The following is a 22,052-nucleotide window of genomic DNA, read 5'->3' on the forward strand; positions in this document are numbered from 1 at the left end:
CAAACTGCTATCTCCTTCCTGTGGTTCTGCTGAGTGTACTGAACAATCTGCTGGGATTTTCTCTTAGTGTTACATTAACGAGACAATAAAAACAATGCAGGAAGTATAATCTGCTTGTTGCACAATATTGTGGTAACTGTTTGCTGCGGTGCACTGCTAGCACAGCTCATATGGCTTCGTATGAAACTAAATGAGAAAAGTACAACCCTTTGGAAGGTTGGTCTTGCATGTAGCAACACTGGTATATAGGGAAACACTAAACACTTCTGTTGCATTGCAAAGTCTGAAATACAGTATATAACTGAATTTCTCATATATATATGTTCAGCATTTCCAGAAGAACCTATTTATGGTCTGCCCCACTGTGGGTGTCTGCAAATAAGTAACTTGTAACTGGAAAATACTCAGCTGCATGAGCATATATAAAAAGAAAAAGATCTGAAATAGCACTGGTGTTTGTGTATCTGCCTGTGTATATATTGTCTGTACAGTTTTGAGGCTAGCTATTGGCCTAAACAAATTTGAATACATAGTGAGTAATAAATAACAGAAAAAGAATCTGCTGAGCCTGTTGTGTTTCTTGCTGTTCCTGTGAACTCTTTGGTGTTTCTTCCCTACTTGCCCACATCACGCTCATGATGTGCTGTCTGTTTTCCTAAGCAGTCCAGCCACAGGCCTTGACCTTGCAAGCATTTAGCCCTAGGCATGAGTTGTTCGTGGCACTGGAGTATATGTTGTGTTCTCACCAGAATTTTAAAGTTAGAGGAAAACATTTATTAAGATTTAGAGCTTGATGCAGCTGTAGAGTAAAAGCAAATTAGTGCTCAGAACAGCCCAGTCTGAAAGAGGCTGTTTTAGATCCTGGCTCCGAACAGATTTCATACATGTGTTTTTTCTACCAACTTCAAACCAGGACTGGGTAACACAAGGAAGATGAGAAGTGTGACAATTATTCAAGTACATTAGTATCAAGATATGCCAGTTGAGGCTAGGGCAGCTTTGTATGAGCTTCCCTCTCAACACACATCAGCAGTAGATAATGTGGCTTGAGTAATAAAGGACAGACACAGTTGCAAAGTGACTGTCTATTGTTGAACAGGGTTTGTGAATTACAATGCATTTCCTTTTTTTCTACAAAAACTTCTCTGTTCAGAAGGTATATAGTGACAGGACGTGGCAGTGTCAACTTCCTGAGCCATCACTGGGTGGGATGGCTGGACTGCCTGTTCAGCAAAGCCCATGCATTTCACAGGAATCTTTCTTCTTTCCCAGTGTCAGCAGTTGAATAACATAATATGTTATTCAACTTTTCTTTCTTTCTTCTAGAATTGCTTATTACAATTTGCCAAATTGTAAAGAAAATATGTTTTCATTTTTTATTATCTTTCCTGCAGCTGCAATAGCAGTGGTTCAAACTCTTCTATTCTTACGGCATTGTCATAATGTTGAGAAATGTTAGGAAACATTGTGGTATTTATCAAACACTTAGAGAGCTCTTCATACGGGGCATTTTTTTTTGATTAGTGAAATTAACATTAAAAGCTTGCTGTGTGTCATAGCATGAGTCAAAATATAACTGTCTAAAATAAAAGCTCATTGTGTAACTGTCATAATGTAAATCAAGCCTAATATAATAGCTTCTCAGCTTTCTTTCCTTTGTCAGATACATGGGTCATGTATTTCTGCAAGTGAACACTGTCCAGACTGCTCCGCAGTAATGAGGCAGTCAAATACAAGGTCCCTGAGAGGAAGTATTCAACTTGAGTCTTATCTGTGTTAGAGACACATGCATGGGTGTGCTGATGGGTATTCCTGCTGAATAAAACAAACAGATTTACACATAAAGCAGTCCTCAGTTCATACTAGAGGAGCTTCAGCATTTTTACTTTGCAGGCATGTGAAGGTATCCATCAAAAGCCAAAAACTGATTTTTGTTTATAGTTCTTCACTAGTATCTTCCAATGCCAGCTTACAAGCTTAAATGGTGCCTTCATTTATGCTCTTGCAGTTCCAATAACAGGAGTGAAATTGTTGTGAACATAAGAATCGAAAGACTGCTTATTCTATATTCAAATTTCTCTTGTAAGAAGAGGAAAAAAAATAAGGTTGGCCAGTGATGCAGTGCTCTAATCTGACAACTGAATGGGAATCCAGCCCTGGTCAGTGGAAGGAAACACAGTTTGGTTGAAAAATTAAATAGCTTTATCATCAAAATCAGAGTAAGACATGGATTAGTAGTTAACAGATGTGATACAAGCAGAAAGCCTTACTTTTTAGGTTGCTGTTGATCAGTAAAAGTAGATGAAGTTGCCCTAATTGTTTCCCTTACTTGGAGACATCTAATGAAGTCTGAAGGGAATGTTTTTGCCAGTGATTCATCCCAGGCATTGTTCAGTTGCCATAATTCAATGTTGTACTGGTTGCATCTGGTTCTTTTACAAGAAAAGTGAAATACTTCCCTCTGCTTGTGTGTGTGGGAGGACTTGGATTTGCAAGCATTTTGTTCTGCTGAACAATTCTATGATTCTATGAATTAATACGTATGTATGAATATGGGGGCCGTGTGATTTTCCTGAATGAACAGTCCTGTGTGGCTGTGCTTCACCAAGCTGAACTGCAAAACATCCTATGTAGCCGTGTAAAAGTTCGAGATGTTGCTATTGCAGCTGTAGAAAAGATAGTAAAAATGAAAACATCCAATCCAATTAGAAGTAATTAGTTGCGGTTTCATTGTGTAATGCTATTACAAGCCAGGGTGGTTTCAATAGCTCTGCAGAAAGATACTGTGCTGTACTCTGTACCCGGGGAACATCAGGGCAGAGTCCAAGGGGCTGGAAGATGTAGGAGTGGTGCCAGCAGTAAGGCCTCCAGGCCTGTCTCCATCTCCCCATCCTTCAGAAAGAATAATTTAAAGTCAAGAGAAGGGGAATCAGTGATATGCAGAATGGAGAATGTGATGCTTGGGGGATACTTGGGGATGAGGGAAAGGCAAAGGTGAAGAGGAATGAAAGAAATAGAGGGGTTGGACTGAAGGAAGCGAAAGACGACTCAGTTTTCTCCTGGCTGGAAGCTTTCCAGCAGTCATCTGGGAAAAGGAGGGAAGGTGACTGAGAGCATGCAGGTGGAATATGGGGCGCTGAAGGAAGGGTGTGCAGCAGTCAGCTCGTGGGTCCCTGCAACTTGGTTTTGTCATCATGCTTCTGGCTTGCAAGACTTTTCTCTGGGATGTGGCTGCACTTTCTCAACCACCCCTTATTTTCAAGACCACAGTCTATTTTCTCCCTACTAAAGTGCCCCTGAGACACGAAACGAAGCTCCTGCCCTCACCTTTCTGTTTTGGTGGAACTGAATTCTCTGGGCTTGCAGTGCTGGTGGCTTTGGTCAGGCTACACCGCTGCACTGTGCAGTGACTGGTACAGCTTATAAAATCTGGCTTTTGAATTGTCTTTGAAATATGTATTAGTGACTTTTGCAGGTGAATTGTAACCCCTAAGGTGAGATCTTAAGGAAAATGACAGGATTTCTGGTAGCACTTGCCTGGAGATCCATGGGCAGCCTCTGCTAATTGTAATTGTGGCTGCCTCTCCTCCCACCCCATGTGCCTGCATCCTTGTGTTAAATAAAGACTTGGAGGAAGGGGAAATTTGTTGAACCAATTTTCTCTCTCAAGTGGACTTTGTGACTTACTGTGCATGCCTCGAAGGGAAGGGATGGTTGTCAGCGAGTCCATAGAGGTATGTAACCTAAAATGGGCTTAATCTTCACCTGATTTTCAGATTTATTTTATTTTTTTCAAATTAGAGGAAATGTTTCCATTCCGGTAGTTTGTGTCAAGCACACGAAAATGGAGGGAGTTTTCAGACCTGTTCTCATGAAAGAGCTGTACCAGAGCATGGCGCAGCACCTCTGTTGGGCTTGGATCTCCCTGCAGATGCTGTCAGGCTGCGGGTTCCAAAGGCTTGTTTCAGGGAGCTGCTGCGCCCTTCCGTGTAGCTGTCCTGGCTAGGAAGGAGAAATGGTATTTATTTATTAAACAAAACAACAACTACAGGGGCTCACTTGAAGGTATAGAGGAAGCTGTATTTTTATGACCTGTACATTGGCACGTGGATGATCTTCAGTTTATCAAAAAAATTATACATTTGGATTTATTTACTCATACCTAGTGACTTTATGTACCGGCTTAGGTGCAGAGCTAAAGAGGTGAGTCTTGGCTCTCCAGACAGCTGAGAGTCCTTGCAGAGAGTAGTTAATAGCAGGCCCCTGGTGCGGGTGTCCCTTTTTTCCTTAATGGGTTTGTTTCTTTGTGGGCTGGGAGGGAGCCTGAGGAAACTCCTAAATTAAGTAAGCATTTGAAATGGGGGTGGTGCAAAAAGTCTTCTACCAGCACTGTTCACTTCTGCAGTCAAGCTGCTTTTCCCAAATCTTTCTACATGGGAACAGAAGTTTTCAGTGCACTCACAAGGTCAGCAGCATTTACCTTAACCAAATCACATTGCACCAGGGAGGAAGAGGTGAGTTCCAGAAGGAAAGCTCTTCTTGGAAAGCCCACGTTGTCATGTCCCGTTGCTCCTGATCGATGGACTGTGAGATGGAGTAGCTCAGTGGCTGTAAGGACACACACGGGCAGAGAGGGACCTGGAGAATTAATTCTAACTATCAGAAACCACATAACGCCACACCAGAAACACACGATGGCTGAAACTGCACTTCCATTCTAACCTTAGGACATTAGCAGAGTTAACATGAATTCTTTTCTAAAATGATTTGAATGGTGTGAAACCCAAAGGTGGTCTTTGCTTTGTCAATGAGAGCTCTAGGAATTGTTTTGAGATTTTTTCTTTTTAATCACATATGTGTACTTCTTATTTCAGAGTGATCCCTGTAGGAAATCTTCCAAATCCAAGCGAGACAAGGAGAAGCAGGCTTGCAAGAGCTGCAGTGAAAGCTTCAACTCTATCACTAAACGACGGCACCACTGCAAGCAGTGCGGGGCGGTAAGTTTCAGAATGCATTGAGGCTTTTAGTTTCTTTTGCAGAGAGCATTGAAGAGAATTTTTATTTTTTTCAGTGCAGGAACTAAAAGATGTTTGTGGCAGATCATTGACAGAGCAGATCTTTCCAGTTACTTTATTCCTGGGGTACCCAGGAAAAAAAGGGCAAATATCTGGTGCTGTTTTCAAGTGGCCTAGTCTGTGCTGTTTTACGGACATGTACTGCATCAGTGGTTAAAAGTCAGTGGTGCATTCCCCGGGGACGTGCATGTATTTGGAGCGGGGTTGTCCACCATATTCTCTTTATAGAAACAAAATGACCTTCCAATGGCCCTGCTTCATACTAGTTCTTCCTAGGATGAACAGCTGAACATACAATATTAAAGATGGATGGTCTCTTCTTTCCCTAAAGCAGAACTATTAAGAGTTGTTTCTTCCAAAGAGGTATCCTTGTGCTTGAAAAAATTAGTCCTGGAGAATCAGGACCAGCTTACAAAAGACATTTAGCCACCTTTTCTCAGTGCCATTGACTGACAGTTTAATTCTCAGATTTGTCCGAAAATGGCAGCCATAGCCAAGATGAGATTGATTTCTGTAATACAACTTGCAACCTTCCTTCTGTGACTTGAGTTTCATGGTTCAGTGTTTCCCATGTAACTAGTAGAGAATAATGTTATTTAAATGCTATTATTTATTCGGGAAGTGGAGATAAATTTTCCAATCTCACTGAAAGGAGATCTAAGTGCACTGTTAAGATGTTCAAAAAACTCAGTCTCAGCAATCGAAATAAAATTACCCTGGAGTAATTTTTTCTTAAAAATAATTGTTAAAATCACGCAATGTTTCTGAATGTTTAAAAATGTTCCACTGTAAAGCTGAGTATAATTAAAGAAATGAAATAACAATTTGTCCCTATGGACAGAGAGATAGTAAGAATTACATTATTAATAATGTATTTTTAAACAGTTGTTGGTTATGCAATATTTTCTGATGTGGCAATAGCATACAAATGAAAGAAGTTGATAGTCTTTTCTTAAGGCAATTTATGTTTCTAAAATGCCAGCTTGCTTTTGTTTATATAACTGGGCAGAGCAGTACTTCGCTTAACACTTGCCAAATTAAGGCAGTTACCTTCATACAGTAATTAATGTCTTGCAGTGAAGCATACAGTAACATATACTTGTAACCGAAGGGCATTTGTGGTGTATTATTATACAGCAAATTTTGAATAGATGCTGAATCCATCCGACTGCCCCTGTATTGCACCCTAGGGGACAGTTTCTGTCCTTGCAGCGGCTGTGCAACAGCAAGTGCTTGAGTCAGATTCTAAGTGTGGAAGCAGATTCCAGAGCTGCAGATCCATCGCTCTTCACAGGCACTGGTGTCATGGGACTGATGTTTCCTTGGATGCTGTTGGAATCTAAAGCTGTTAATTTAGCATCAGACAAATAATTTTTAATGGATAGTATATTGGACTACGTTCTTAAAATAGTTGATGGTTTTGGATGCCTCGGTTCTTTCAGGTTAAACTACCTGACTAATGAGGAAATGTCAGCCACCTTTACTCCAAAAAGCAGTCCTTTCTAGACCATCTTACTGTCTGACATTGAAAAACACTGCTTTGTAAACCAAACCCATTATGACTCATAAAGTTAATTATAAAGTACTTCCCATTAGGCATTTGCTTTCTTTATTAAGTATTTTGGTACACAGCATGGGATCAGTTATAATGTTAATTCTTAATGAAGGTAAATAAAGTAAATATTAGATTGGTCACTTTATCTTATGTTTACAATAGTTTCCAGGATTTTACTTCAATAACATCCATTCTGCAATTCACTTTTATTTGGAATATGAATAAGAAATATTATGTTTTAACAATGCACCATCTTTCTGATACAGGTGATCTGCGCAAAATGCTCAGAGTTCAAACCGCTTGCAGATAATAGCCGTCATAATCGAGTGTGTAAAGAGTGTTTTCTGCAGCTACCAGCAAGCCCATGCAGCCCTGGAGTGGAACCAGTAGGAGAACAAAAGAAAAGACAAGCTGCAGAGGTACGGTATTTACTTAGAAACTTTTGGTGTGCTAGCTGCCCTTGCAAGTCTATTACCATTACTACTATTATTAATATTATTATTTAAATGCTTTTATTTTTAAAATAAACTGTCTGGTTATCTTTTTTTTCCCATGATGATATATGATCCTCTAGCTTGTAACTTGTATTGAGTGTGCGTGTAAACTGAATTCTGTTCGTGATTGGGAGGATTCATCCTAGGATGTTTATCATACACAGATGCATATGGGCTTTGCAGCTAAGCTTCAGCTTTCAAAGTAGTGAAAAATAGGAAGAACTTCTGGACACTTTTCATTATGGTGTGTTTCCAACCTTGAGTTGTTCACATGAACTGTTGGCAAAATAAGATTTTGTTTTTAACTCATATAGAAGATAGTTTTACATTCCTGCCAAAATATCGTTGGAACTAGTCTTTCTTACCTGGTCGTGCAAAAACATGGGATCCTTCTGAAAGACTATCAGGATTCACCGAAACAGTCTCAACCCTGCTATAATGCAGACCGTTTTCTCCAAGATGCAACTTCTACAAATTATGCTGTGTAAGCTACTGCTTCACAAGTGCTACAGATGTCACCAAGCTTTATACCATGATAGCAGCATAACTTACCCTTATTTTTACAAGAACAAGGAACTTACCGGCAAACTCATTCGTTTTATCCTCACCCACAACAACTGAACCTTCTCTTACCAATGCTTTTTTTAGACTACAGGCAGAGCTCTGAGTACCATTACATGACACGCTTTTCCTGGGCTATCTTGAGGAAAAGGCTTTTATTTATTTCACCTGTGAAATACAGCCAGAAATCACTGCATGCGTAAAAGAGGCCATTGATTTCAATTGAAAGTGGACCCACAGAGTTTTATCTTCTTGGGCCATATCAGATTCTGGAAGGAGCCACTAAAACGCCAAGAGAACTTAACATCATTGTGAACCATCCTTCCCCCTGATATGCTGACACATACTGTCCTGCTTTGAACACTGCATAGAAAATCAGTGAACTGTTGCAACCTATACTAAAAAACACCTAACTCTGAAAAATCTTTCTGGAAGCAACCCCTCATAGCCTCCAGACTGCCTTCCAGCCTTGTTCGACTTCCTCAAGAGAAACAAACTACATGGAAAAGAGCGAGACTCTGCGCAAGAAATATAAACCTGCCAGTGCATGTCCAGAACTCCTGCAATAAATGTCTCCTCAAATAAAGCTTTCTTGGCCCTTCTCCTTGGGCTTCCCAGAATGTCATATTTATTTCCGGGCTACTAAATGTCCTGGAAGTTGCCACAGTGGTAAAAACTACACTAGCACTGTTTGCCAAAGTGAATTCTGCTGCTCCAGTGCTTTGTCAGCTTTGTACCCCACAAAATATCAAGAATCTCAGAAATACAAACTGGAATAAAGCTACAAATGTGCATTGCTCTTCCGTAAAATAATGTGTCCACAAAGCATGGTGAAGATGCTGGATCCAGAGCTTCGTACCATCAAAAACTTTGTGTATACAATACAGCTATGCCTGTAGGTGAAGAGCACTTAATGTGCCTCAGGATAGTCTGTGGTATCTCACTATATAAACTTTCTAGCACTGTTTCAGTGGTGCTGTTTGCCAGTAAAGTGAAAACCTACATCTACTCAGCAGAGAGCTCTGTTAATCTGAAAAGCCAAAAAGCAAACCAGTGAAATGTGACCTATGGCTCTACTTCAGAAAGCAGATTACAGCAGAAAGCTGTAAAAACCAAAGGAAAAAAGAGTATTTTTTCCCTTGTATTCTCAGGCTTCTAGCCTTGTGCTAAATCTTCAGAGGATCAGGTAAAATGCAAGAAAGTAGGTATATAAAAAAAAGAAAGATCAGAGCCAGTCTTCTTCTTTCCCTCCTCTTTACATCAAACTTTCATAAGGAGCTTAATAGCAGCTGAGGAGACTGCCACTTTTCAAAAGTTATTAGCAGAAATCCCCAGGAGACTTCTGTGTAAAGTGTAATGTGAACAGGAATTTTCTTTTTCTTTGCTTTCTATTGAAAGACAAAATTTATTCCACCTTTTTTTGCCATAGGGCTCTCTGATTTGGCTTATGTCTCTGCAGCCATGCACAAGTGTCTGTTAATACCAGTACTGCAAAGATGTGAGTGACAGAAGCACAAGTATTTGCATACTGCTTCACTTTTCAGTCTTGCCTGCTCAGTTTTTATTCCAAATTCCAGACATTTCCCCTGTCTATCCTGCAATATTAAACTAAAGCAGGCACAGAGCACTTGGTACAGTGCTTCAGAAAGAATGAATTAAATACATTGATGACAAAGTAAGGCTAAAATGTAGAGAGGTACCGCTTGCTCTCTCCTTTCCCCAAATTCTTGCTTAAGGCATGCCAAGTGACCACTGCTGGCTGTGCAGTGGGTTCCAGAAGTGGGCTTGTGGAAGACTGGTACTCTGCGCGGCGGGTTCTGGGCAATAAGTGTTTCTCTGTGTCCAGGCTCGTGTTCCTTTCCCACTGATGTTAGAGCTGTATTCCACACAGACTTGCAGCAGTAGCATCCCTGTACATACATGAGGCTTTCTCATGCTAAGGCACCTTTTTCATTAATTTCAAATCATCTCCCAGCCTACTTTGCTAAGCAAGAAACTAGCTGTGTCATCTTAATTGCCATTCTCAATGTACTTTGTGGAGGTAGAATTTAACTTCCTGTCCACTGGGAACAGTAGTTCAGCATCTGTCTCTATTACGTGGAATTCTGCTGTTTCTTTATGGTATATCGTGATGACTAAACTTTTGTTCAGTCATAAGCTATCCAGCATTTGTCCTTCAGTATCTTTTAACTGTAGACAACTTAGCTGAGCTCTGTTTTGTATTTAATTCTAAATATTCTGTCCATGTAAACACGAATGGGAACAGCTCTCTCTTCTTTTTGTTTCTTCATCCAGAAGCAAAGCTTATTAGCAGCTGAAAATAGTGTCTTCAGTAGCTACCTCCAGTTCCTTGAAAAAGGGAAGACCTGGTACAAAATGTGGGTGACCATCCCCAAGACCGAACCTCTTGTTCTGTATCTTCAAGGAATTAGCCAGGTAAAGTGACGTTCATGGCGGTTATCAGACAGCAAAAACCATGTAAATTTAGCTGAGAAATAGGTCAAAGGATTTCACTTGGTCTCAACAACAAAAATCAACTCGGTATTCTGAATTTAGCACAAAGTCTCAGAGATTTCAGATTTCCTTCTTGTCTATAGTTGCTGCTGATACAGTTCTGAGCAAATGTTTAAACTTACAGCTTATTTTATTTTATTTTTTATTTATTAACAATGCAGGACAAAGCAAGGATCATTAATTTTGGTAGTATTTTGTTTTCCAGAGATTTCAGACAAGTGGGTTCAAAAAGGTTTTATTACCTTTTCATTAGGGAAAGCACTTACCTGTAAAATCTACAGAGCTGCAAAGTAGCCCTAAATGTCACAATTGCTGGTTCAAGCTTATTTATTTATTTATTGTTAATTAAGACACTCCTAGTTCTGGGTTGAGGGCAGAGGAATTTGTGGAAATGTAGATGTTCTTCATCCTGAAAAAGGGGGTTGTGTTTGGCTAAAGCTTCTTGTCATACCATTGTGGTTTCATCTTTACTTGAAATAACTACTGTAGAAAGCTTTGTTTTTTTTTTTTTTTTTTTACTTTTTTAATTAAAAAATTAAGTGCACAGTTGAAGCTAACTAGCATTTGTGTGTGATTAAAGTCAAGTAAAGTCCAAGACAGAGATTCAAATCAGGCTTTCTTTTAGTCCTGAAGATGTAGAATGACGACACTTAAATGAGATCCCCCACCTCCAATTTTATACTTGGCTTTTGAAATGTTTATATGCAGCTTTGTTTCATCCCCTGGATGGGGTGGAAGAGATAATGAGGGCCAAATTCAGCCTACACTGCTGTAACTGTAATGACATGAAGCGTTTTCTTTTTATTAGCATCAGTTCATAGGGCTGTAGCTGGGAACAGTCTGGGAAATAAATACTTCCCATGATTTTATAAAGCTATTCAAAATAAAATTTACTCTATAGCAATTATTCCGCAAGAAGTACGTGTTGTCCTCAGAACTGTGTTTTGCTTCTTGTCAGAAAGAACACCTCTGGTTTTGAACAAGTATGTGTAATGTTTTAAGCATAGTGCTCAGGAAGCTGAAAGCTAGAATTTAGAGCTCCAGACACAGCCCACTTGGCTTCATCTGGTATTCAAAGCCCTCACTGGGTAAGCTTCCAACTTATCCCATGGGCAGTGAGCTTCCTGGCTTCCCTTCTAGTCACCAGGAGATGCATGACTGAAATTACAAGTTGAAAAGGCAAGCTGCCTCAGACAAAACACTAAAACTAATGCAACAAGACCAGTTTTTAGATCTCTGTGGAGTCGGTCTAGGGAAACAAAAAAGCTTTAAAAAGTAAAGCAGAGAGAATGGCTTCACTGCAAAACTTTGCAATTGATGTGAAAATTATGCCTCAGCAAAGTGCCAGTGCAAGCCCCATATCCCATGTAAACCGAGCCAGAATGTCTTGTGGGATCTTGGAGAGCATCATATATTGATGTGAGGTCTGATGGCAGGGCCAGAATCGAATGGGGTCGTGACTGCAGCAGGTATTAAGGTAAATCCGTTCTCAGACCTCTCACGTGTTTCTTGAATACATTCAGTCATCCTAATCCACAGGCAAGCTTGGGGAAGGAGGGCAAGAACGGAGGGAGGGAGGTGTAAATTCTTTGGCCTTCCTGACTCAGGAGCAACATACGTCATCTAAGAGATGGCTGGAACTAGAAGTCTCAGGAAAGCAACATATCTTATCATGGTATGACCTAGAAAGAGAATTTCTCCTAGTGCTCAGATGACTGTCTCAAGACAGCGTAAGTAATAACCCATGGGACGTGAAACAGTTATTTTTAGTGCAAGCAGAATGATGCTGAATCCTCCAGGCCCCCTCCTGCCAGTCATGCAAAGCCAGGGTTGAACGCTGGAGGAACTTCTGTGCTTCAGCTGCTGTGTGCTTTGCTCCATGTCCTGCCAAATTTGATCTTGAGCTTCTTTTGGTATTATTAGTAAGATGCCATATTTTAGGGGAAGGGTTGTCTTTGACACCGATTGTCAATTTTATGACAGTTAAATTTAGTGGTTACTGTCCTCAGCTATTTCAGATGTGAGATAAATCACCCAATAAAGCAGCAAGAAAGCATACAGGACAAGGTTAATGTGTCTTACATTCAATAACCAAGCCTGGATTTACTACCAGGAATCAACAGTTGCAGGCTGAGACCATAAACAGCAAAAATGAGTCCCTTCTTTGGGGCCTGCCATTCCCATGCTTTCTTCAATTAGCATCCAACTGAAGGAAAAAAAGTATGAAGCAAACCCAATTCTTTTATATTAACCTAATGTTCCTGTTAGTTCCACTTTACATGGAATACACTAGATTTCTTAGAAAAAGCTCTCCCAGAGCTTCCCTCCTCATGGCTGAGTGTCTGCCATCAGTTGGGAACCGGGTGCCATCAGTTGGGAACCATCTGCATATTTGAGTCGTATTTTCCCAGGTGTTTCATTTTGTACAGCAGCCTCGTGGCATCTAGCAAACCTTGAGCCTGCAAAGACGCATGGTGGCTGAGAGCACAACAGAAGTGAAAAGCATGAGATAATTTATCACGGAATTACTGTGATACAGAACTTATCTTCTGAAGGGGTTTTTAAGATATGTGAAATACTAATTTTTTCACAGATTTGTTAGTCCTAGTTGCTGAATAGCATACACAGCCCACCCGAGAGAAGCACAGGCCATTTCCTGGGAAAGCAAAACTGTTATCCTCCTTAGGAGTTAGCGGTAGCAAATTGTTCCCAGCATATAGAGCATCTAAACACAGGGCTTGTCATTGCTGAACAAACAGAATATCTGCTGCAAAAGTTTTCCTTCTGGAAAGGTTTAAAAAAAGGGGGGGAGGAGGGAGCATTTCCTTGCCTTAAAAAAAAAAAAAAGTGTCTTTTGGGAGTAATGCTGCCAACAATGGCATTAAAGGTCTTGAAACACAGATCAAGTGAAGGATGACCCCAGGAGTTTTGTCTTTGAAGGTTGTGGGATTGTCTTTAATAGCTACCTCTTGGGAAGGAGGAATAAACCTAGCCAAATCCGGAACTCCTGATACAGTAATGGCCCTGACAGCAGTCATCCTGTAGGCTGGGGAAGGGATTCCTGTGCAAATAGCAGTATGCCTCTCAGGCTTTAAAATAGCAAGAGCAAGAAAACTGTACTTTTGCTTTAGATGCTTGTTCCAGGAGAATGAATTCATTTCCTGAGCGTTCACAGTTTAAGTTGTGTACAAGGCTTTATGCGTGAGGATAAAATTCACAGCTTATTTAGGTATGGAAATCATACCAATCCTCAGACAGATAAAATGAGACTGAAACTCATTTGTGCAGCAGTTTGTCATGTTTATCTGAGCGGGATCGTATGAGTGTGCTTGTAAGCAAAGACCACCTCAAGCTTAAGGCTGGCTGGTTTTACGGAAATCACTCTTTCCCCAAATTCTACTGGAGCTTCTCATTCTGCCACTGTAAAATGTCCAACTGGCTCCAGAGCACTGACTGACTTGCACATCATTATATGCATCTTTATCTGACAGTGCACCTTTCCAGAAATTATTTCAATCCCTTCCTTTTGGATCAGGCATCTACATAGAAAGTCACAAACACATTGTATTAAGGAAAGGGAGGAAGCAAGACCAAAGACAGTCTGTTTAATTTGTGCATCTGCACATACTGGGTAGGTGTAACATGTACCATTCATTCAAACATCATTTTGCTCTTACGCTGCACTTCTTGGCTACAAATGATACCATTTTTCACTGTCATGGGTAGCCTCTAATTTTCCATGCGGCAAGTCTTATTGTCTATATCCTAAAACCTAAATACGGGATCAGTGGAGCAGGCGTGACAAAGCTTGCATGTGCTCTTTGCATTTTGTGCCCACCAGTCCCATACTGTCTTGCTTTAGTGCTGCCGTGTATCCAGGCCTAGAGCTATTCTGTATGTGCCAGCTCTAACTGCTGCATGTGCAAGACCTCCCTGTTTGTATGGATGTGGCTGTGCTGTCAGGATCTAGAAACTTTATGATGTTTTTACACAACAAATTGCACAAGACAAACTGAATTCTTCAGTGTTTGATGCAAAGCTGCCATAAATCTCCTCGAATAACACTTGGTCTTCAAGCAGATGGGCCTAGCATTTTTGTGCAACAATAACAATCAATCAATTAATAAATCAGGAAGCGTATATTAATTTAATAGATCACATACATACATTTTAGACTGTCTGCTTTTTTGCCCCTTTAGTTGCACGGTCTGTGTTCGCATTGATGTGAGCCATTCTGAAGCTTTCATTACTTTAGTCTAAGTGTTAGAAAAGTAGATTTTTAATGGCCATTGTTCTCAGGGCTCTGGCTCTCTTACAGATTTACTTGTTACACAAGTAGCTGCAGGAAGGCTCCTTACAGATGTTTGGTATGTGTCTGGTGTGGACTTCAGCTTGGGGACTCACCTTTAAAAATGCTGGCATCATTTGAAACAAGTTGCTTGCTCTCTACCTCCTTGGTCATGACACAGTCTGCCTTGTCAAAGTACACCTTTCTTTGGAGCTTAGCAGAGGAGTGCTTTTATGCTCAGGATGTGACTGTTAGAGAGCTTTATTGCTCCCTACATCTGTGAGTTAATCTGGCCTTTAAAGGATGTCAGAAGATCTGAGCTTTGACTTCCCTTGACAACACTGAAAGGGATCATAAATAACCCAAGACCTTCTGAGAAGACTCACCGATTGATTTAAAATTTGAAATTCTCTTTTATTTCCAAGTCTCTTCCCTGGTAGTTGTCTTTGTGGCTCTCAGTGTCCAGCTCTGCTTATTTGTATTCTTTTAACCAAACTTATCGGTTAAAAGGCAGTTAAAAGATATTTAACCAAAATATTCCATGGGGCCCAGGGGGGCTGCATTGAGCTGTTCTCACCTGGACCTGATTGCCTGTACCCTAATACAAAGGTTTTTAGAAGAAGCAAACATGTAAAAGATAAAAAGTTCTGTGAAAATCCCCAGTCATGTCGCTGCTGGACCTGTATTCTTGCTGCAAAAGAGAATCCATTAAATAAGAATAAAAACCTGCTAAGTCATTTCCTTTTATTGCTTTAGATTAAGCAGTCAGTACCTCCTCTTACCTGTTTTCTAAGCTGCAGAATTGAACCAGAAGCAGAATGCGTGTGCATTCGTGTGCTCACTTAAGTGTGTGTCTGCACAAGCGTGCGTTTGTGCATGCCCCGGGGCCCCAGAGAACTGATCTGTGCTGGAGTTTGTAACAGCACTTGTCTCAGACTTGGTAGAGGTACGAAGTTATCGGTCACGGTGAGACGTGTAAACTGTTGTACCCCAACTGCTGAAACCTGGTGGGGGTAGCTGGGTGAGCAGGGACATCAGACTGTGAGTGTAGCACAGGGTAGGTACCAGCGAGTGGCACGCAGGGAGGCACTGGTTCCCTGGGAGCTGTGGTGCAGCCGCCTGGCCTGAGGTTGATGGTGGCAAGCACGTGCCTGGTGACCGTGCCGTCCGTGGGGGTAGGGCAGTGTGCCCCTGCTCCTCCTGTTTCTAATATGATTTAGTGCAGGGTGTTTACATTTGCTTTTTCTTCTTCTTTTAGGATGGACGGGGTCCACGTCCCATTCCTCTGCCTGGATACGAAGTCAGTTTTCCAGGTTCTGGTGAGAAGTTTGAAGTGAAGCACGTCTTTAAGCTTTGCCAGTCCCAGCAAACTATATATTTCAGTGCAGAAGATGAAGAACTGCAGCTGAAATGGATGGAAGTTCTCTCCAAAGCAGCCAAAGGGGAAACTGAAGATACAGCTGAAGGGCTCAGCAACGCATAGAGCAAGTTCCATTTAGTTTCTTTCATACATGCTATAAACCATCACTTGAATTTGGTATTCATGGCACTTTGGAATCTGTATGGCTTTATATTTTCATGTGTCTGCATAGGAAATTCAGTGGTTTCTCTCCTTTTATTGTACATTTCTCACGTACAGTAGTTATCTGGCATATATTATGTTAAAGGAAAAGATAGTTGTAGTTGGTGGTGGTGTTGATGCTGGTTTTAAAACAAAAGACAAGGAGAAAAGCATTAATTTTATCAAAGGCAATGGAAAACCATTGGTCTCTTGTTTTCCTAAATGTATATTTTCCAGTCTTTTTGATTGCTGTTCAGTGCAGGATGTGTATAGTCTGTGATTAGTTCTATAAATGCTGCCTTTTAAGTTAAATGTTGTAAAGGCTTGTGCTGGCCACTGACATTCCGTTCTCTGTCCTTTCCCTCCTGGTAAAAAGGTCTTTGTGAAGTGTGAGCAATGTACTGAATATTTTCTTTGGCTAAAACTTTGTCTCTGCTATTTTGAGATGACCTGTTCACAAGACAAATACTGTAGAAGGGACTTCTAAAAATGACTGCAAACCGTGCAGGAAAGAACATTAAGAAGCCTCATTGATTTTAAGCATTTATAATATTGTTTTGTTTTCTTTTGAAACCAATACCTTCCTTACTTCTATTTGAACCCATTTTAATGTAAGTGAACAAATGTTTTATACTGCCAACTGGGAAATGATCAATAAACAAGAACGTTTTTAGTACACACAGTACAAAAAGGTGACTTTTTTGTTGTTGTACTGGTTAATTTAAAAGAGACCTAGGATTTATTTATATAGTTTGTAAATAATGTTTCATAAGTATTTTAAGAATTTTTAAAAGATCTGAGCTAATTAACAGGATTTAGTGCATAGAATGAGATATTTGTATGAACTGAATTTGTAATTTAATTTTCCTGTTCACCTGTATTTGTCTAATTTTCAAACTTAAGTGCTTATCTATTTAAATAAAAAATCATGCAGTTAACTCCTGAGCCAGATCTCCAAGGCACAGCAAGCTCTAGGTCAACATTTAATACAGGTTTAAAAAAAAAAAAAAAAAAGAAAAAGAAAAAAAAAAAAGGAATGTCTGTTCCTAGTGGTAGCAAGCATGTAGTTCCGATAAAAATGAAATAAAATCTGTCACAGTACTGTGATTTTTAAATGGTTTGGTTTAACTTTTGTTTCCTCTTCAGCTTTCTACATTTTGTGATATTGGTAGAAAGAAAGAGCTGCTCCATAAAGCCAGAATTGTTAGGATTGTTGAAAATTAGTGATCTGCATCAGTGAGTATGTTTCTTACCTACAGAAAAGGATTTGTTTGTTTTTTTGTTTGTTTGTTTTGATTTTAAGACATAGACATAATAAGTTACATACCTGAAGTCCTTGATGCTAAAAAGTTAGAAGCCATGTATTTAATTAGCTACTGGTAAGATATCATATGGTTTGAATCTTCCCTGTCCTCCCAACCTCTTTTCCCCTCCAATCAGTTAGCATGAAAAAAGTTTCCTGCAAAATAATTTTTATGATAGAGGTTATCAGAAGGAATTTGTTCCAGCCTGTTATTTCTTCCTCTGAGTTTCCTTCAAGATGCGATGATTTAGAATGCTTGCCATGAAACTTTACTGATACTGTAATCTTACTGTTTTTTTTTCCAGTTTTTGCTTTATTCTTCCCCTTGCTTTGTTCTTTTTCTTTGTTACCAAGAGAAAAATAAGAAGGAAGAATGGTATTAATCTAGTTTTATTAACCAAGGAAAAAAAATCTTCAGCACACATTTCCCCCCCACCCTCCCGGATCATTATTTTGTTCTTTTTTTAATAAATAACTTTAAGTATGTCAAAATACACATCTAATCGTTAGCTATTCCTCAGTTCACCTTCTGCCAAAGATATTCTTTCTTAAAAAATAAAAATAAAATTACATGTTTATAGCCTGCCTGGAATGATACCAGATGAGGACACCAGTAGGCACTTGAGTCGTGGTTCTCATGCAGTAACTTCATTTCCAGCACATCGTTCCATTTCCAGGGGAAATGGCAGGGAACCTGCCTGGGGAATCTCTGCTTTATAACTAAACCCCAAATTCATTGAGAGCTTTTATGGTATAAGGCCAGCAACTTAAACTCTGTCTGGAAAAGTGATATGAGTCCATTTAAGATCTCAGAGCTGTGCTCCTGTTTGATACAGCGTGAAAATGCTCAGCCTGGAGACCAAAATGCATCAGCTGGTGGTGTTATAGATTTGGGATTTTATTCCCTCAGTCATGGTCAAAGAATGTGACCTTTGTCCAAACCTGTGGAACTTCCAATAGACAGTATTATCTTTTTTCAGAGCGTAATTTAGCTCCTAATGAAGTAATTGGAACGGTCTCCTTTGACCAAGTTGGAGTTGCATTGTATCTGGGTGAGCTAACCCTCATTCTTTTTGAGGCATTGTTCAGACTTTGGGTTATTCTTTCCTTTCTTGGGACAATTATGAGTTGTTTACACAAGTGAATTCAGTGATATGAAGGTTGAGAACATGATACTGGGAGATGAATCCTTCAAAGCATATGAGTGCATGTCTTGTAAGAATGGAGGGAGCAATCACTTCAGACGTGCTTGAGTCCTGGTTAGTTCATGTATCCTGCCACATCAAGGAAATGGACTGTCTTGTTTTTTTTGCCCCACGCACATTAATACAAACAAAAGAAAATAAAGATGGTGATTTAGTTCATGTGAAAATAAGCAGGCATGCCAAAATTGCAGTCAGATAAGCCAAGTCAGGGGTCCCCGAGCTTCCAAAATCAATTTTTCCACATAATTAGTTTTATAATTGTGCCCTTAAATTCTAAATCTGTTGGCCCCTGGCTTGCAAATTGATGGGGGCTCTGGGAAAGCATCAGTAAATGTTTCCTCTGATCCAGTGCTCTTTCTTCTGTACTTGGGTTTGGCTACTGTCAGAGTCTCACGGTGTTATATGAATCCGTAGGCTGACTCATTTTGGTCATTCTTTTTTTGTCTTAATGAGACCAGAGTATTTTTGTTACATGTCCCGTTGGATGAAGAGTTGCAACTGAGAAATACATATGGTACTGCTGGTCAGTGGGGATGGGGAGATGGCATTCAGTCTTTAGTGTTAGAAGGCAAAAGATCCTCCAAACAATGATACATATGCTTAACTTAGTGAAATATCTCCATTTGCTTTCTATAGAACAAGGCACAGCATGTGTAAAAACCAATGCCTTACTGGGACTACTATAAGCAACAATTCTAATAAACTTTAAAGGCATTCAACGGTAAAGAGTTTCTTAGTTTTAACCTTTGATTTTTGTACTATCATTCCTGTCTGTAACTAATATTTTGTGGATCTGTAACGTCTACTATCTCCCACAATTAATTGCATATGCAAAAGAGGGAAAGCTTTCTGTTTTAGGTATTGTATCTGTAAAGGACAGATGGATATAGTACAATACTTCCCATCACTTTCTCTGATCATTGCGTGCTTTTTTTTTGATGTTGAAATTACATTGTTTTTGAAAATAACACTTTAGTGAAGACCAGCTTTGTGTGTGATATATTTGTCTCTGAGAACCACATGAAATAGGAAGAAATGCTTCTTAGATCTAAGACACTTTGTTGCTCCAGTTGTCCCTCCAGAAACTCAATTACACGAATGGTATGGGCATACGCAAGTGAATATCTTGGAGGAGGGCAATGTAATTGTCAACATTTGTGGTTAAAGAAAGGGGAAGGAGGTTACTTCTCATCCAGAAAACTGGATTTTGACTGTTAGTGGAAAAGAACATGTCAAATGATAAAGCTAAAAGTATTATTTTATTCTGAGAGAAGTAGGATTGATTGTTTTCCATGCCGCTCTGAAATGAATAGAGTATCTTTCTTTGTTTATTTGTTTTGCACAAAAAAAGACAAGTCATCAGTTTAACAGGCACTTGGCAGTGAACAAAGTGAGCTCCAAGACATGAGGAGAGAGTTATTACCCTTTTGTATACCTTATGCCTGCAAAATGCCAAAATATTTGTTTCCTATTCTTTATGATGAGGTAACAAACGATTTGGGGTTTTCTTGCCTATTCTGCATCCTAGCATAGTTTCCCAGAAGCAGCTGCCCAGCAATACCGAAACTGTAGATTAAAGGTTGTGGTTAACCTATCTGACACCCGCTTTACTTCCCTCGTTGTCTTTCACTAGTAGCATGGAACATTAGCTGCTAAATATAAGTGCCTGCATATCCTGTAAACAAGCACCTTCCCTTTTTACACACCTTCCATTTCTCTTTTTCTGTTCTTCAATCCATGTGGGGCCTGGCAAGGTTTTTCATTTGGCTTGCACTTTGTGTTTTCAAATGGCTGGGCGCTCTGCAGGCCCAGGGAAGCTTGACGGAGTTGAGTGATTACATTTTGTTGTAAAATGAAATAGTGATAAAACAGGCTTTTCAGAAAGCAGTTGCTGGCTGTCCTCACAGATATTGTGTGATCTATGATCACAAGAGATTAGGCTAGAGGAGGAATTCTGTTTGGAATCTCTAAAATAGGGCTTCGGGAAGATGAAAACAGCTTACATAGCTCAAATACAGCACAACAAACTTAGCTTTCTGCTAGCATGCACAACGTAAAAGACTGTTACCTAGATGTGTCTTACCAACGTGCCTCGAAATTCAGGCAGCAAATTGTCACCTGGAAGAAATGATGCTAACTTAAACAATGCTTTTAAATGAACCTTGGATCTGGTCAGCAACACTGATTTGGTTTTGAGTGATAGCAGCTTTCAAAAAGCCTTTCATCTTCTCTGTATTTTCCCCCTTCACTGTCTACACTGTCCTGCCCTGCATAAGTCTTATTTAAAAGCTAATTTCAACACAGCGTGTGCACTTAGTGTGCTCTGATCAGTGATGAGTCATGTTCAGCCTGATAAGGAAATGAATGGAAGTCCTTATAATTTAAAAAGACTCTGTGTTCCCATGGCTAGACCACGCAGGAAAGCTGTGTTGGAAAGCCCTAATTTCCAAGTCCCTGTATTGTTTCTGTCAGGTGGACCTGTTTTCCTTGCAAACATCAAGTAATTTTCCTATATTTCAGGAATATGCTCTGCAGACACGGGAGTTTTTCAGTTTTCAGTTCCCTATTCAGGTCAAAGAGATTTTATAAGGTCTGTAGCTAGCGTACGGAAGTCTGAAAAGGAACAATCAGTTATCTCAGCATCTCGGAATAGGCAAGGCTCTGTCAAGACTCTTCCTCTGCGTTACAAGTATCCATGTGCTCTTGTAAGACCTTGTGCCAGAGTGCTCTATAACTTGCAAGAAGACGTTAAACTGGAAAATACAATGTCGTCCCACTTCTAGTGCTGAAGAAGCAGCTTTCAGATTCCAAGCTGAAGATGGTGGTCCTGTGCAACTGGTGACAACGAATACCAGCAGACTTCTGAATCAGGTAAGAATAATTAAATGTTGTGCATTGGCCTTGTGCATGCATTATTAATTTCACACTTCGCATTGGGCAGCACATTTTTGCTTTGATAAAAGGCCCAGTATTGATTCAGATCATACTGAAGCTGTAAGGAGATCTCAAGAAATTTTAGTTTTCAACTCTTTGAAATTGACCATGGTGTTGTTATAGTGGTCTGGGTACTTTGAGCAAATCTGAAAGCATTGGGATGTTTCCACAGGCAGCTATGGATAGGGAGGTGTCTTAGGAATTCTACTGCCTTCATGCTATTTATAGGTTGATTGGCCCATTTAATTTTTCCACAAGAATAATTGTATATTGGGGTTTTATAAGCTTTTTTTAAAAATTATTTTTTTGATTACAATAAATGCTGTTGAAGCCACATCATGGAAAACAGAAAAAACTCAGGAACTGAATTAAAATAGGAAAACCTTTGCACTCAAAATAACATGTTATGGAAATAAACTCGCTGTGTTGTACAAAGCTTAGAGCTAGGTAGGACTTCAGGGGTGGTACACCAACAGCTGGGGAGAGGGAACAATAACATACTGGTTCTGTTAGTAAAACTGCATAACTTCAGAGAAAATGTGAAGCCTGTTCCTTAGGCTGT

General features: G+C 39.9%; 2 protein-coding genes across 9 annotated transcripts in view; both read left to right on the forward strand.

Moving 5' to 3' along the window:
• FGD3 (FYVE, RhoGEF and PH domain containing 3) overlaps positions 1-16,731 on the forward strand; it is a 111,860-nt gene extending 95,129 nt beyond the window's left edge. For all 7 annotated transcript variants that reach the window (XM_040568131.1, XM_040568133.1, XM_040568135.1 and 4 more), the window contains 4 exons: positions 4,875-4,997; positions 6,897-7,049; positions 9,981-10,121; positions 15,746-16,731. In XM_040568131.1, the coding sequence (XP_040424065.1) occupies positions 4,875-4,997; positions 6,897-7,049; positions 9,981-10,121; positions 15,746-15,970 (642 nt within the window). In that variant the 3' untranslated portion in view covers positions 15,971-16,731. The remainder of the gene's footprint in view (positions 1-4,874; positions 4,998-6,896; positions 7,050-9,980; positions 10,122-15,745) is intronic.
• A 2,985-nt stretch (positions 16,732-19,716) lies between these two features.
• Positions 19,717-22,052, forward strand: part of SUSD3 (sushi domain containing 3) — a 72,351-nt gene continuing 70,015 nt past the window's right edge. Inside the window, exon 1 of one of the 2 annotated variants that reach the window (XM_040568154.1) lies at positions 19,717-21,427. The gene's annotated coding sequence lies outside the window, so the exon portion shown is untranslated. The remainder of the gene's footprint in view (positions 21,428-22,052) is intronic. The other variant, XM_040568153.1, reaches the window with a different exon arrangement.

This window comes from Cygnus olor, chromosome 10, assembly GCF_009769625.2.
Source record: "Cygnus olor isolate bCygOlo1 chromosome 10, bCygOlo1.pri.v2, whole genome shotgun sequence".
NCBI lineage: Eukaryota > Metazoa > Chordata > Aves > Anseriformes > Anatidae > Cygnus > Cygnus olor.